Source organism: Oncorhynchus masou, chromosome 5, assembly GCF_036934945.1.
Source record: "Oncorhynchus masou masou isolate Uvic2021 chromosome 5, UVic_Omas_1.1, whole genome shotgun sequence".
NCBI lineage: Eukaryota > Metazoa > Chordata > Actinopteri > Salmoniformes > Salmonidae > Oncorhynchus > Oncorhynchus masou.
The window spans coordinates 52414378-52430529 of record NC_088216.1 but is presented as its reverse complement, the minus strand read 5'-3'; the positions used below and the strand labels follow the sequence as shown (position 1 = coordinate 52430529).

Here is a 16152-nt window from a genome sequence, read left to right as displayed (position 1 = left end):
TCAAAGCCTTTCAATGGCCAATACATAGAATCAACAATCCAGAGCTTATATACACTGAACAAAACTATAAATGCAGCATGCAACAAGTTCTAAGATTTTACATATAAGGAATTCAGTCTATTGAAAAATTCAATTGGACCTAATATATGGATTTCACATGACTGAGAATTTAGATATGCATCTGATCTATATGCATATATTTGATCAGGCTGCTGATTGTGGCCTGTGGAATGTTGTCCTACTCTGAACTGGGACAAGCTGTCGTACACGTCAATTCAGAGCATCCCAAATATGCTCAATGGGTGACAGGTCTGGTGAGTGTGCAGGCCATGGAAGAACTGGGAAATTGTCAGCTTCCAGGAATTGTGTACAGATCCTTGCGACTTGAAGACGTGCGTTATCGTGCTGAAACATCCGGCAGCGGATGAATGGCACCACAAAGGGCATCAGGATCTCATTAAAATTGTTGTCCGTAGCTTATGCCTGCCCATACCATAACCCCACACCGCCACCATGGGACACTCTATATACACAACGTTGATATCAGCATACCGCTCACCCACATGACGCCAAGCACGCTGTCTGACATCTGCCCGGTACAGTTGAAACTGGGATTCTTCCGTGAAAAGCACACTATTCCAGAGTTCCAGTGGCCATGGAAGGTGAGCATTTGCCCACTGAAGTCAGTTACAACGCCAAACTGAAGTCAGGTCAAGACCCTGGTGAGGACGAAGAGCATGCAGGTGAGCTTCCCTGAGACGGTTACTGACAGAGATTCTTCGGTTCTGCAAACCCACAGTTTCATCAGCTGTCCATGTGGCTGGTCTCAGATGATCCAGCAGGTGAAGAAGCAGGAGGTGGAGGTCCTGGGCTGGCGTGGTTACACATGGTCTTACGGTTGTAAGGCCGGTTGGACGTACTGTGGCATTGTGTTGCGTGACAAAACTGCACATTTTAGAGTGGCCTTTTATTGTCCCCCAGCACAAGGTGCATCTGTGTAATGATCATGCTGTTTAATCAGTTTCTTGATATGCCACATCTGTCAGGTGGATGGAATCTCTTGGCAAAGGAGACATGCTCACAAACAGGGATGTAAACAAATTAATGCACAAAATTTGAGAGAAATAAGCTTTTTGTGCATCTGGAAATTTTCTGGGATCTTTTATTTCATCTCATAATCGGGCATGCTCACGATTGCAACATGAAGCTGTGCATTATCATGCTCAAACATGCGGTGATGGCGGCGGATGAATGGTCCGACAATGGGCCTCAGGATCTCATTAAAATTGCCATCGATAAAATGCATGGGACCAACACTTTACATGCTGAGTTTATATTTTTGTTCAGTATACATCCTTGGCACAAACCTGTGGCTCACTCTGCTGCTGCTGCACTTTGACTTTCTGGCTGTTCTGTCCTCTCCACCTCATTCAATGGCTCTTTTTTTGCCACTCTTCGGAAGAAGTTCCAAATATCCATACTGACTCAGAGGCGTTTTGCTGAGTGATAACATTGACATCTAACCAGTGTTGTGGGGGAGGGGTCAATGGATGTGATCAGTCCACTGCATTGTGAAATCTCAACCAATCCCAACATAACTCCAGGGGCTTCTTGCAGTGCCTGCTACTCATTAACATATGTCAGTAAAACATAAATAAATACTGCATAGCGCAAGTGATGTGCAGTTGCGATTTTAGCATGTAAATCTTGGTAGGGCAAAACATTTTTAAAGTGGGATGCATGCCAGCATAGCCACTACACAACACAACACAACACTAAACAATACATGAATTTCACTATAATGGTAACAAACAGTGCCCACAAACTGTTAAGGCCTACATAAAGCTGTCCCAACAGCAGTCCCAACATCTTACCACTGCTAAACCTGGCTATCAGTGGAGCCTTGTCTGGTAGCGAAACAGTTCATTCAGCCTAATTTACTGCCTTTAAAAAAACATAGTTGATATGTCTGTCTTGCTTAAACAATTGTGGTTTCCAATAAAAATTAAGATGTACAAGCTATGGCATAAGGGGATGACAAGCGGATAAAAGGCAATCCGTAATTTTGATTAAGACATTCAAGAGCGAGCTAGGACGGATGTAGTCAATATAACTATTTGTTTAGCACTTTTGAAATGTACAGCGAAAGAATTCAGAACATGGGCCGTTCTTACAGTGTTCTCCCTGTACCCCAAGTCAGCACGGTAGGATAAATAAGGGGGGCATATAAGCAGACAATGGAAGCTCTTACAATATTCAATGATTACATTTCTCTAAAACAGGTTATAGGCTACATGTGGACCACCAAGTTAGAACAACAGGCAAAATTAAGAGGGGTAAATAAACCACCTTATTAGGGTGATGCACATAAGCTACTAACATCTTACTACACAACATACACTTAGTATTACTTTCTTAGCTACAGTATACATATCTCCCTGGCATATTACATCATTTATGCAGCAGCATCAAGAAAAAAACAAGGTTGAATCATGATGATGTCATTAATCTTCAAGTCGTAGACCTAGAAAGAGGACAGATTTACAATTCGGAGTTGGATGACCGTTCAAAGCATATTTCCCAGTGGGAGCTCATTTATTCCTGACTTCCCAGTTTTCTTGAACTTACTGAAGTCAAGTTTTTGCAGTTCTGAGTTAACAGTTGTTTTGAGCGCAGCACATTGACAGCATGGCAAATGTTGAATGTTTATCATTTTAAACTTGGAAAAGATTTGGGACCATACAGCCACTGTCACTGATTCCTTCTAAATCACTCATTGGGGAATTTGCGATTTCCTACTTGTTGTGTAATGAGCACATGATACGTTTTATCTATAATTTCTCTTCATTATTTCTCTTCATGTCACGAGGATTAAAAGGGATTTGACAGTAGATTGTCGACTTGATTAATGATGATGACTGCTAGCTAAGATTTAGAAAGTATGATGTTGACATGATCAGTCAACTAAAAGCTACAGTACATATAACATGATTTGACATCATTTTGTCTGCTGCCAATGACCTTGAGCCCTCTTAGATGTGCACTTCTAATGTAACTCTTTGGCAGCACCCAAGGGGCTATAATTGTTTAGGTTCTCCCCTTAGACTTGGCGGTGACTTTTGTCCCCATGAGTGACAGAACACTGAGCCAATCATGGCGCAAGGCTCCGTATTTTCTGCTGGCTTGCCCCACCACCACAGAAAGCACTGAGCTAGGCTGAAACACCTGGATTTTGGAGCTGCCTTACCCAGGAAAACAAAAAAGAGACCATGTATGTATGTGGCTTTATTAACTGATATATATATATATATATATATATATATATATATATATATATATATATATATATATATATATATATATATATATATTTACATTGTTTACATTGTTTGCAAATTGATATGTGACAGTATGAATGCCAAAATAACATGCAAAACAGGCAAGGCCCCCAATATATATATTTGTGCTAAAAATATGGGGCTCAGAACATGTGGCTCTGCCCCACCTGCCCTGAATGTTGTTGTTTTTTCTTCCTTTATTTAACTAGGCAAATCAGTTAAAAACAAATTCTTATTTTCAATGACGGCCTAGGAACAGTGGGTTAACTGTCTGTTCAGGGGCAGAACGACAGATTTGTACCTTGTCATCTCGGGGATTTGAACTTGCAAAACGTCACGTCATTGGGAGCTGCTCCGTCATTTGTCAACAAGGCAGCATGGTGATCATTCAGAAACGTACATCTCTTTTCCATAAAATACATTTTTGCATTTTCAAACTTGTTTTCATTGGGAAGGCAGATAAAGCGTTTATCAAAAGCAATCACCTTTGCAAGAAAAACACATCCTACTCATTAATACACGTGCGTAAATTAGGCTACATCACTTTTGTTTTGAGCCGACATAGCCTTTGAATATCAGGCTCACGTCTGGGAGGCGGTGCGGTTCCAAATTTAATGCAGTCAACTTTCGTCTACACGGGCGCCGTTCCTCTTGGAATGTGCTGGTTCTGAGACAGAGGCGGAGTTGAGGACAAAGGTTTTATGGGAAAAACGGAGGACATCAACAACTTTTCAACGGGACTATAAACTATTAAAGCACTAGGTCTACATTAAGGTAAACAAATACTTTATTTGTTGAAGGTGGTTATCGCTTTACACTGCAATAGGATTTGGTGTCGCTCAGATGGTATTATATTAGTGAACTGGCTATTTCTTTGGTGGATATGAACATATTTTAAGGCGCTACTCTTAAGTAAATAGTTCAAGGATGACACGAATTAGAAACGACGTATTATGCCAGTTAATTCAGTTGATTTGCACATAGTGTAAAGTGCAGAGCGGGCGCTGTTTTTTTTTATACCAGCAGGAAATCACGAGTTGTCCTCAAGATGCCTGGGTTTGAGCTGTAGATCAGACGTTTCCCGCAAGTGTCGCTCAGTATTCCCGAAACATTGTTGCCAACACATTATATGGTTTTACAATAGTGAGTGGCAATTCCAGTCTTCGGTGGACTGAGTGGTGTCATTTCTCGTGTGGCCTCAAATTGAACGCCTGGTCCCAGATTTGTTTGTGTTATCATGTCAAAGCCTTGTCACTCCGGAGTGGTATACTACGAAGTAAGCTAGATCTACTCAGGATTTTATAATACTAGCCAGGTTCACATAGCTTAACATTCCAGGTCAGGCTTCATCCATACTACGACGGTAGATATTGCTTTTCTACGGATTCACGGCCTGTTCACCCCACCCGGCTACCGCCTAGAAGGCGGAGACAGTACAGGTGCATCAAAGCTGGGACTTAGACAACAAACAACTTCTTATTTTTGATTGTGTGCATTACTGTAGTGTTGGACCTCCACTGAATACAAATATTACCGTAAAATATGGGTCCCATGTTTCATGAGCTGAAAAAAAGAGCCCATCCAGACATTTTCCAAACGCACAAAAAACGTATTACTCTTAAACTTTGTGCTCACATTTGTTTATATCCCTGTTAAAGCATTTCTCTTTGCCAACTTAATCCATCCACCTGACAGGTGTGGTATATCAAGAAGCTGATTAAACAGTATGATCGTTACAAAGGTCAAATAAATCAAATTGTAATGGTCGCATACACATTTAGTAGATGTTATTACTGGTGTAGCGAAATCCTTGTGTTCCTGCACCTTGTGCTGGGGACAAAAAAGGCCACTTTAACATGTGCAGTTTTGTCACACAACACAATGCAGCAGATGTATCAAGTTTTGAGGGAGCATGCAACTGGCATGCGGCCTGCAGGAATTTGCACCAGAGCTGTTGCCAGAGAATTGAATGTTTTTATCTACCATAAGACGTCATTTTTAGAGAATTTGGCAGTACGTCTAACCGACCTCACAACCACAAGCCGCGTGTGGGTTAGCGGTTTGCTGATGTCAATGTTGTGAACAGAGTGCCCCATGGTGGGGTGGGGTTATGGTATGGGCAGGCATAAGCTACGGACAACAATCACAATTGCATTTTATTGATGGCAATTTGAATTCACAAAGATGCCATGATGAGATCCTGAGGCCCATTGTCGTGCATTAATCCGCCGCCATCACCTCATGGTTCAGCATGATAATGCACTGCCCCATGTTGTAAGGACCTGTACACAATCCCTAGAAGCTGAAAATGTCACATTTCTTTCATAGCCTCTATACCAGACATCACCCATTGAGCATGTTTGGTGTGCTCTGGATCAACGTGTGTTCCAGTTCCCAACAATATCCTGCAACTTCGCACAGCCATTGAAGAGGAGTGGGACAATATTCCACACAATCAACAGCCTGATCAACTCTATGCGAAGGAGATATATCGCGCTGCACACCAGATACTGACTGGTTTTCTGATCTACACCCCTACCTTTTAAAAATAAGTATCTGCGACCAACCAATTCATATCTGTATTCCCAGTCATGTGAAATTGATAGATTTGGACCTAAATCGACTGATTTCCTTATGAACATTTACTCTGTAAAATCTTTGAAATTGTTGCATGTTGCGTTTTTATATTTTTTATTCAGGATAGAAACAAACATTTCGCTGCACCTGGGTTATCTGCATACCTCTGTACGCGACCAATAAACTTTGATTTGAACCTGCTACGTTTATTCTCCTAACCTGCTATGTTTGTTTCTAACCTTCCACCTTAATGATCCTACTCTGCCTAACTGGCTTAGCTAAAATACTGTTAGGTTTCGACACACACCCACTGGTATTGATGATCCCACTTGTTTCGCAATGTTCACTTTCAGACACACCCCAAGTAGGCCTATGCAGTTCCCCATACTTGCGTCCACCTGCCACAAGCACACTTTTTACTGTGCGTGCATGTTGCAAATGGCTAGCAGCATTTCCCAAACTCTGTGCACATTTTGGTTTTTGCCCTAACACTACACAGCTGATTCAAATTATCAAAGCTTGATGATTAGTTGATTTATTTGAATCAGTTTTGTGGTGCTAGGGCAAAAACCAAACATACACCCCTTGTGGTCCCGAGGACCGAGTTTGGGAAACCCTGGAGCTAGTGGAATGCAGGAACATCAACCCATGGGACAAGTCCGTGCCACATTTTCATTTGTGTCAAAATGAAATACAAGTTATCTTGCAAATTCATCAGAAAGTAGGCTTTATTTTAATACTTATTGGAACAGCTTGTTGCATTGTGGCCATAGACATACCATCCATAGAAGGGTTTTGGAATCTCAATTTGACTTTAAAATGAATGCCCTAGCAGTGGCTGCCAGTCTTAACTTGAATGGAAACGGCCATCAATGGATTATAGAGTATGTCTATGGTTGGTTGCAGCTGTGTTTGGCTTTTGCAAATTTCAAAATACAATCTTGTGAATAACGTAGTTTGGAAAGCAAATGCTGTCATTACTAAATGTGTAATGTGATAGGTATTAACAATTTATGACCCACCACCTGTATTCGATCCTATGTAGCAAAATTTTACATTTAGTTTTTTACATTGGTTAAAATTAGAGACTCTGAGCCAGAAAATGGTATGGTACACTGCAGTTGAGGAACAATTACAAAGTAAACTTGTAACCCTACTGTTGAGAAAATGGCCTGGTTCGAGTACAGGCTCTGTCGCAGCAGGCTGCGACTGGGAGACCCATGGGACGGCGCACAATTTGCTCAGCGTCGTCCAGGTTAGGGGAGGGTTGGGATGTCCTTGTCCCGTCGTGCTCTAGCGACTCCTGTCGCGGGCCGGGGGCAAGCATGCTGACACAGTCGCCAGGTGTACAGTGTTTCCTCCGACACATTGGTGTGGCTGGCTTCTGGGTTAAGCAGGCATTGTGTCAAGAAGCAGCGCGGCTTGGTTGGGTCGTGTTTCGGAGGACGGATGGCTCTCGACCTTCGCCTCCCCTGAGTCCGTACGGGAGTGGCAGAGATGAGACAAGACTGGGGAGAAAAAGGTCAAAGTAAAAAATAAAATTCAACTTGATCTAGTCCTTGGCCTATATCCTAATTTGACTTTGGTGCAGGTTATGTGGTTCTTCACATTACATTACCGTCTCTGGAAAACACACACTATATCAAATCTAAGTTTATTTGTCACATGCACAGGATACAGAAGGTGTAAACGGTACAGTGAAATGGTTACTTTTATAGTGGAGTCTTTTATTTAGACATGTAGCTAACTAGCTAGCTAGCTAAACAATGAACAATAATCCCAACTCTAGTGTCGCGTTCAAAACAATCAGAAAAATCTTTGAACAGTCATCCAACTCAGGAAATGGGGCCACTTTCTAGAGCTCCTACCCATATCATACACGTAACGTTAGCTAGTGAGCCAGCCAGCTAATGTTAGCTAACTAGATAACAGTACGCTTTAACTTGCAATGAAAACCTAGCTAGACTCTTAACCATATATATGGATGACTGCTTCTCCCTCTATCATGGATGACATGGTTGACCTTAGTTTGAAGATGTAATCCACAGACCGTTGTTTTATACAACTGCTTTCTTTCTGTGTTCTCTTTTTGGACTCTCTCCGCATTTGTGTTATGTAACCAAATATAACATATACTGATTTGAGTGTCCCACAAACAACAAATAAAGCAGTATATCACATTACCCCACCGCTACATATCCACAGCACAAAATGTACAATACCACCATAAAACAATATTCATATTCACGTATGTAGAGTGCGTGTGTGAGTATGTGTCTGTCTCTTCACAGTCCACGTTGTTCCGTAAGATGTAGTTTTCCTCTGTTTAAAAAAAAAACTGGTTTTACCGCTTGCATGAGTTACTTGATGTTGAATGGAGTTCCATGTAGTCATGGATAGTACTGTGTGTTTCCCGGAGTCTGTTCTGGACTTGTGGGCTGTGAAGAAACTCCTTGTGGGGTACATCACTGTGGCCGAGCTCGCTGCCATTCAGGACCTCTATATCAGGTAGTGTCAGTGGAAGGTTTGGAAAAGACTCCAGCCACCCAAGCTATAGACTGTTCAATCTGCTACTGTCTGGCAAACAGTACCGGAGCATTGGCTTTCTGACTAACAGGCTCCGAGACAGCTTCTACCCCCAAGCCATTAGACTGCTAAATAGTCAGTTAATTAATGGTTACCCTATCTGCACTGACCCTATCTTGCAATGACCCTACGCACACTCACTAAACTATACACTGGAGGGGGGGTGTACAAGAACACTTCCTAATAAAATACTAAATAAAACCTGAACCAGCACTTGCACTCCCAACTACGCTGACCAAAAATATGAACGCAACATGTAAAGTGTTGGTCCCATGTTTCTTGAGCTGAAATAAAATATCCCAGAAATGTTCCATATGCTCAAAACACTTATTCCTCTCAAATGGTGTTCACATCCCTGTTGGTGAGAATTTATCCTTTGCCAAGATAATCTATCCACCTGACAGGTGTGGCATATCATGGCTGTGCCCCTGCCCAATCATGTGAAATCCATAGATTAGGGCCTAATGAATTTATTTGTTGCATGTTGTGTTTATATTTTTGTTCAGTATAGCTCTGACTCTACTGAAGTGTACTTTCTATGCCTGTGATATGTGGTTGTCCCACCTAGCTATCTTAAGATGGTTGTATTAACTGTCAGTCGCTCTGCTAAATGGCAAAATTATAAATTGAGTTGCACCCCCCTCAGAACAGCCTCAATTCATCAGGGCAATCTCTACAAGGTGTCTAAAGCGTTCCACAGGGATGCTGACCCATGTTGACTTAAATGATACCCACAGTTATGTCAAGTTGGTTGGATGTCCTTGGTTGGTGAACCATTCTTGATGCACATGGGAAACAGTTGAGCGTGAAAAACCCAGCAGCATTGCAGTTCTTGACACAAACCGGCGCGCATCGCACCTACTACCATAAGCCGTTCAAAAGCACGTCAATCTTTTGTCTTGCCCATTCACCCTCTGAATGGCACACATACACAATCCATGTCTCAATTTTCTCAAGGCTTAAAAGTCCTTCTTTAACCTGTCTCCTGCCCTCCATCTACACTGATTTTGAAGTGACATCGAGTAAGGGATCATAACTTTCACCTGGTCAGTCTGTCAAGGAAAGACCAGGTGTACTTAATGTTTTGTACACTCGGTGTGTGTGTGTGTGTGTTGTGTGTGTGTGTGTGTGTATATATATATATATATATATATATATATATATATATATATCAGTGCTGCCTTGCGAAAGTATTCGGCCCCCTTGAACTTTGCAACCTTTTGCCACATTTCAGGCTTCAAATTATTCAGCCCCCTTAAGTTAATACTTTGTAGCGCCACCTTTTGCTGCGATTACAGCTGTAAATCTACCTAAAATAACTCGTACCTCTGCACCTTGACCTGGTACCCCCTGTATATAGCTCCATTATTATTATTTTTTAACCTTTTTTTACCCCTTTTTCTCCCCAATTTTGTGGTATCCAATTGTTGTAGTAGCTACTATCTTGTCTCATCGCTACAACTCCCGTACGGGCTCGGGAGAGACGAAGGTTGAAAGTCATGCGTCCTCCGATACACAACCCAACCAGCCGCACTGCTTCTTAACACAGCGCACATCCAACCCGGAAGCCTGTGCCGGAGGAAACACCGTGTACCTGGCAACCTTGGTTAGCGCGCACTGCGCCCGTCCCGCCACAGGAGTCGCTGGTGCGCGATGAGACAAGGGCATCCCTACCAACCAAGCCTTCCCTAACCCGGACGACGCTAGGCCAATTGTGTGTCGCCCCACGGACCTCCCAGTCGCGGCCGGTTACGACAGAGCCTGGGCGCGAACCCAGAGTCTCTGATGGCACAGCTGGCGCTGCAGTACAGCGCCCTTCACCACTGCGCCACCCGGGAGGCCCCTATAGCTCCATTCTTGTGTATTATATTCCTCTTGTGTTACAATTTATTATTTTTAAACTGCATCGTTGGGAAAGGCTCGTAAGCAAGCATATCACGGTAAAGACTACACCAGTTGTATTCGGCGCATATAACAAATACAATTTGATTTGATTCGTAGTATACGGCTCTGGCATGACAAGGAGTTGACATGACACAAACAGACCTTGGAAAATAAAGGAGAGCCACACACACTAGGAGCTCAAATTCAGAAATGTTTATGTCCAACATTTCGACAGACAAGCTGTCTTCATCAGGGTACAATGACAAACATTGTGGGGGTGACTCATTTATATAGTGTCAAAAGACACACACAGGTGTCTGTAATCATGGCCGGGTGTGGCTTGGTTAATTCTGATATTATAAAATAGCATATTAAAAACATAAATGGATAGCGTACGATCATAGATACAATTTGGCTACATAAGCTTAAAAACATTTACAATGAATAGCAAAATGACAACAATCACAAAAATGGCTTCAGATCAAAGTCTATGTTGAGACCAAAGGTCTTTAAATTAAAGATCCAGGCAGCCTCTCGTTTTAACAATTAATTGTCGAGGTCACCCCCTCTCCTAGATCTTGGACCAGGCTATAGAATTGTTGACATATGCTTATTATTAGCCTACTATTTTACACTTGTTACATTGTTAAAACTATTTGTTGACCATTATCACTAAATGTCTTAAAGCTTTTTGACAACAAATTACATTACATTTACATTTAAGTCATTTAGTGAATTCACCTTCTGACATCCAGTGGAACAGCCACTTTACAATAGTGCATCTAAATCTTGACAACAAAATAAATACAACAATTATTTATTGTAATGATCAAATCTATTAGTCTAGATTTTCTTAGGAAATTCAACAGGTTGGCCTATGCTAGTTCACTTCCATCTTGAGTCAAAGGGTTTGGTTTGTTGACATCTTGCATGCTTTTGTTATGTTTAAAAGTAGAAGTATACTCGTATTGTACAGTACAATGAATTACTGTTAGAGCAGTCGGTCATAAGTTGCAATAGGCTGTCTATTCTTTGTGTATATGAAAATTTGAGGGTTACAATATGTATCCCAATGCCTAATCAACATGTTGGGGATGATATGAACCTTGTTAATGCTATTAAATTGGTTAAACTAACAATGTCAATGTTAGGAAATGAAAACCTTAGACAAACACTAGGGCTATTGAGTTATTGTACTTCAGACAAACTTGTGACATTTGATAGCTTTGGCATTTAACATTCAGTTAACTTCTAACCAGGAAAACCACAGTCTCTTTGTGGTGGGCCACCCCACCCCCGTGCAGCACCATGTCCAAGTACCTGAGGCATTTCACCACGGTGGGTGATGACCACACAGCCCATTGGCACAACGAGGGGCTGCATGAGGCTAGAGAGGAGACTGGACCAGCCACAGGACAGCTGCCCCACGGGCAAGTCACCTTCAGAGACTCCCTGAAGAGACTCTACAGCTCAGACAGATTCCAGGTATGGAATATGAGTGGAGTAGGCAATGCACATACTATCTATCCAACACAGTTAGTCAATGTTACCTTTGCTCAAATCAAATGTCTACTGTGGATGGGGAATGTGTGTTTCTCAGTCTAGGCTGCAAATGTGACAGTAAATTCACTCTTCTTCTCTTGTTGTACATTGTCAGAAGGTTGGTCTTTACTGATGTTGGGTGTTTCACTGTGGTTTGGATTGCTATGGTGTTGGTCTTTGATGTTGAGTGTTTGCCTTTTGGTTTAGATAGCTGTGGTATGCCTGGTCATCCTGGATGCATTCTTTGTGCTGGGCGAGCTACTGATCGACCTGTCAATCATCAAGTTGGAGCATGGGCACGTTGCCCCTCAGGTGAGATATGTCCACCGAGTGGCGTAGCAGTCTAAGGCAGTGCATCTCGGTGCTAGAGGCGTCACTACATACCCTGGTTCGATTCCGGGCTGTATGACAACTGGCCGGGATTGGGAGTCCCATAGGGCCGCGCACAATCAGCCCAGCGGCATCCGGGTTAGGGGAAAGTTCCGGGGTAGGCTGTCGTAAAATAAGAATGTGTTCTTAACTGACTTGCCTAGTTAAATATAGGGAATAGGTTGCCATTTAGCACACGGATCAAGAAATGCGTGACCCAAACCTTCTTACAACTCCTCCTCTGTCCTTTCCCTCTTCACCAGGTCTTCCACTACCTGAGTCTGGCTCTTCTCACCTTCTTCATGGTGGAGCTGGCTGGAAAGCTCTTTGCCTACCGGCTGGAGTTCTTCCATCACAAGTTTGAGGTGTTTGACGGGCTGGTGGTGATTGTGTCCTTCATCCTGGACATTGTGTATATCGCCAGTGAAGATGCCTTTGACGGCATGGGCCTCCTGATCCTCCTCAGGCTCTGGAGGGTGGCCAGGATCGTCAACGGTGAGAGATCCCCCACTGGTCGTGTTCATTAGGTACTACCTGGACATGCCCAATAACAAACACAAATTTTAAGGTTTCCATTGTGAAACATGTTAAAGCTTGCCCTAATGAACACAACCTTTTATGTCACATACAGTAGCTAGCTAGGTCACCAATGTCACAGAATGGGTTTGTGTCCAACATGACATGTTTTCTTCCACCACCCAGGGATCCTGGTGTCTGTGAAGTCAAGGGCCGATCGCGAAGTTCAAAAGCTGAAGGAGAGCAACGATCACCTGGTCCAGCAAGTTAACGACCTACAAGAGCACAATGGCAAGATGGTGAGTTGGGCAGCCCCTGGGAACCCAAAACACCACCTGCCCGAGACCTGTTAAGGCGTTTAGATTCTACATCTTATGAAGAGCATCAGTCAACAAACCCGGTTTTAACCCACCCTTCAATCTCTTTCCCTCTTTTTTTAGGAAAAGGAGAACAGTAAACTACAAGCTATCCTCCGACAGCATAAAATTGAGTTCTGATGCAGGAAGAGGAACAGGATGCCGTTTTTCATTATCCACTTATAGTGTCATTGGAATTGTTCAATAAACAAGGCTATATTCTAAGTGGTCCATACACCATCCATACACCATTTCAGTAAGTAATTCCACAATGACAAGAGCTTACACTGAGTTACTAGCCTGGTCCTAGAGCTGTTTGTACTCTTGCCAACTCAATTGTTGTCATTGTCAAGCCAAACCTTTGGCATGCCAATAAGTTGGTATGATAACACACTGGCGCTCAGGCTAGAGACAATTGAAGTCAAAAGTTTACATACACCTTAGCCAAATACATTTAAACTTAGTTTTTCACAATTCCTGACATTTAATCCAAGTAAAAATTCCCTGTCTTAGGTTAGTTAGGATCACCACTTTATTTTAAGAATGTGAAATGTCAGAATAATAGTAGAGAGAATGATTTATTTAAGCTTTTATTTCTTTCATCACATTCCCAGTGGGTCAGAAGTTTACATCCACTCAATTAGTATTTGGTAGCATTGCCTTTAAATTGTTTAACTTGGGTCAAGCCTTCCACAAGCTTCCCACAATAAGTTGGGTGAATTTTGGCCCATTCCCCCTGACAGAGCTGGTGTAACTGAGTCAGGTTTGTAGGCCTCCTTACTCGACACATGCTTTTTCAGTTCTGCCCACAAATATTCTATAAGATTGAGGTCTGGTCCTTTGTGATGGCCATTCCAATACCTTGACTTTGTTGTCCTTAAGCCATTTTGCAAGCATGCTTGGGGTCATTGTCCATTTTAGAAGACCCATTTGCGACCAAGCTTTAACTTCCTGACTGATGTCTTGAGATGTTGCTTCAATATATCCACCTAACTTTCTTTCCTCATGATGCCATCTATTTTGTGAAGTGCACCAGTCTCTCCTGCAGCAAAGCACACCCACAACATGATGCTGTCACCCCCATGCTTCACGGTTGGGATGGTGTTCTTTGGCTTGCAAGCCTCTCCCTTTTCCTCCAAACATAACAATGGTCATTATGGCCAAACAGTTCTATTTTTGTTTCATCAGACCAGAGGACATTTCTCCAAAAAGTACAATATTTGTCCCCATGTGCATTTGCATACCGTAGTCTGTCGTTTTTATGGTGGTTTTGGAGCAGTGGCTGCTTCCTTGCTATAGGACTCATTTTACTGTGGATATAGATACTTTTGTACCTGTTTCCTCCAGCATCTTCACAAGGTCCTTTGCTGTTCTGGGATTGATTTGCACTTTTCGCACTAAAGTATGTTCTTCTCTAGGAGACAGAACACGTCTCCTTCCTGAGCGGTATTGTTTGTACAGATGAACGTGGTACCGTCACGCGTTTGGAAATTGCTCACAAGGATGAACCAGACTTGTGGAGGTCTTGGCTGATTTCTTTTGATTTTCCCATGATGTCAAGCAAAGAGGCACGGAGTTTGAAGATAGGCCTTGAAATACATCCACAGGTACCCTTCCAATTGACTCAGGCTAATTGACATCATTTATCAAAAGCTTCTATAGCCATGACATTTTCTGTAATTTTCCAAGCTGTTTAAAGGCACAGTCAACTTAGTGTATGTAAACTTCTGACCCACTGGAATTGTGATACAGTGAATTGTAAGTGAAGGAATCTGTAAACAGTTGTTGGAAAATGACTTGTGTCATGCAAAGTAGATGTTCTAACCGACTTGCTAAAACTATAGTTTGTTAACAAGAAATATGTGGACTGGTTGAAAAACAAGTTTAATGACTCCAACCTAAGTGTATGTAAACTTCTGACTTCAACTGTGGATTCCACATCATGAGCAAATGTTAGGTCAACCTTCCAACCATGATCTGCATATTCAAGCTAATTTTAAAAGCTGATAACATTTAATTGATTAGTAGGATTCATATCATATGCCAGTATCCTGCTTTGCAATACAAAGTTACATTTGATATTTGTATCAAAATGTATGGATTTGTATGTGCTATGCCTGTATTCAAATAAGAAATTAATTGTCATCTAATTGGTTGTAAATAAGACCCTGTGATGAATGTAGCATCTGGCTGTTTTTCTGAATACCACTGTTGCCTGCTATGTAAAGACAATACAAGTATGAATCACTGAAAAGATGAAATGTTATTAGAAAAAAAGTTTAACTATGTACAAATGAAGGTATTTGCTAACAGAATTTACATAAGTATTCAGACCCTTTACTCAGTACTTTGTTGAAGCACCTCTGGCAGGGATTACAGCCTCAAGTCTTCTTGGGTATGATGCTGCAAGCTTGGCACACCTGTATTTGGGGAGTTTCTCCCATTCCACTTTGCAGACCCTCTCAAGCTCCGTCAGGTTGGATGGGGAGCGTCGCTGCACAGCTATTTTTGGATCTCGAGATGTTTGTTCGGGTTTAAGTTTGGGCTCTGGCTCGGCCACTCAAGGACATTCAAAGACTTTTCCCGAAGCCACTCCTGCGTTGTCTTGGGCTGTGTGCTTAGTCGTTGTCCTGTTGGAAGGTGAACCGTCTCACCAGTCTGAGGTCATGAGCGCTCTGGAGCAGGTTTTCATCAAGGATCTCTGTACTTTGCTCCGTTCATCTTTCTCTCGATCCGGACTCGTCTCCCAGTCCCTGCCACAGAAAAACATCCCAACAGTATGATGCTGCCACCACCATGCTGCACCATAGGGATGGTGCCAGGCTTCCCCCAGACGTGATGCTTGGTATTCATGCCAAAGAGTTCAATCCTGGTTTATCAGACCAGAGAATCTTTTTTATCATGGTCTGAGAGTCCTTTAGGTGCCTTTTAGGAAACTCCAAGCAGGCTGTCATGTGCATTTTACTGAGGATTGGCTTCCGTCT

General features: G+C 42.4%; 1 protein-coding gene across 1 annotated transcript; it reads left to right on the top strand.

Annotated features, from left to right (window-relative positions):
• The first annotated feature begins 3931 nt into the window (after positions 1–3931).
• On the top strand, positions 3932–15351 carry LOC135539808 (voltage-gated hydrogen channel 1-like). The gene is made up of 6 exons (XM_064965941.1): positions 3932–4112; positions 11645–11870; positions 12135–12239; positions 12560–12791; positions 12999–13111; positions 13253–15351. The coding sequence occupies exons 2-6, from the start codon at positions 11694–11696 to the stop codon at positions 13307–13309; spliced, it is 684 nt and encodes a 227-aa protein (XP_064822013.1). The 5' UTR covers positions 3932–4112; positions 11645–11693; the 3' UTR covers positions 13310–15351.
• Positions 15352–16152: the final 801 nt, after the last annotated feature.

Bases quoted from the DNA above. Each gene is read 5' to 3' on its own strand.
- LOC135539808 (XM_064965941.1), top strand. From the start codon at position 11,694: ATGTCCAAGTACCTGAGGCATTTCACCACGGTGGGTGATGACCACACA. The intron at 12,792-12,998 runs GTGAGAGATCCC...TCCACCACCCAG, and splicing joins GGTGGCCAGGATCGTCAACG to GGATCCTGGTGTCTGTGAAG. The intron at 13,112-13,252 runs GTGAGTTGGGCA...CTCTTTTTTTAG, and splicing joins AAGAGCACAATGGCAAGATG to GAAAAGGAGAACAGTAAACT.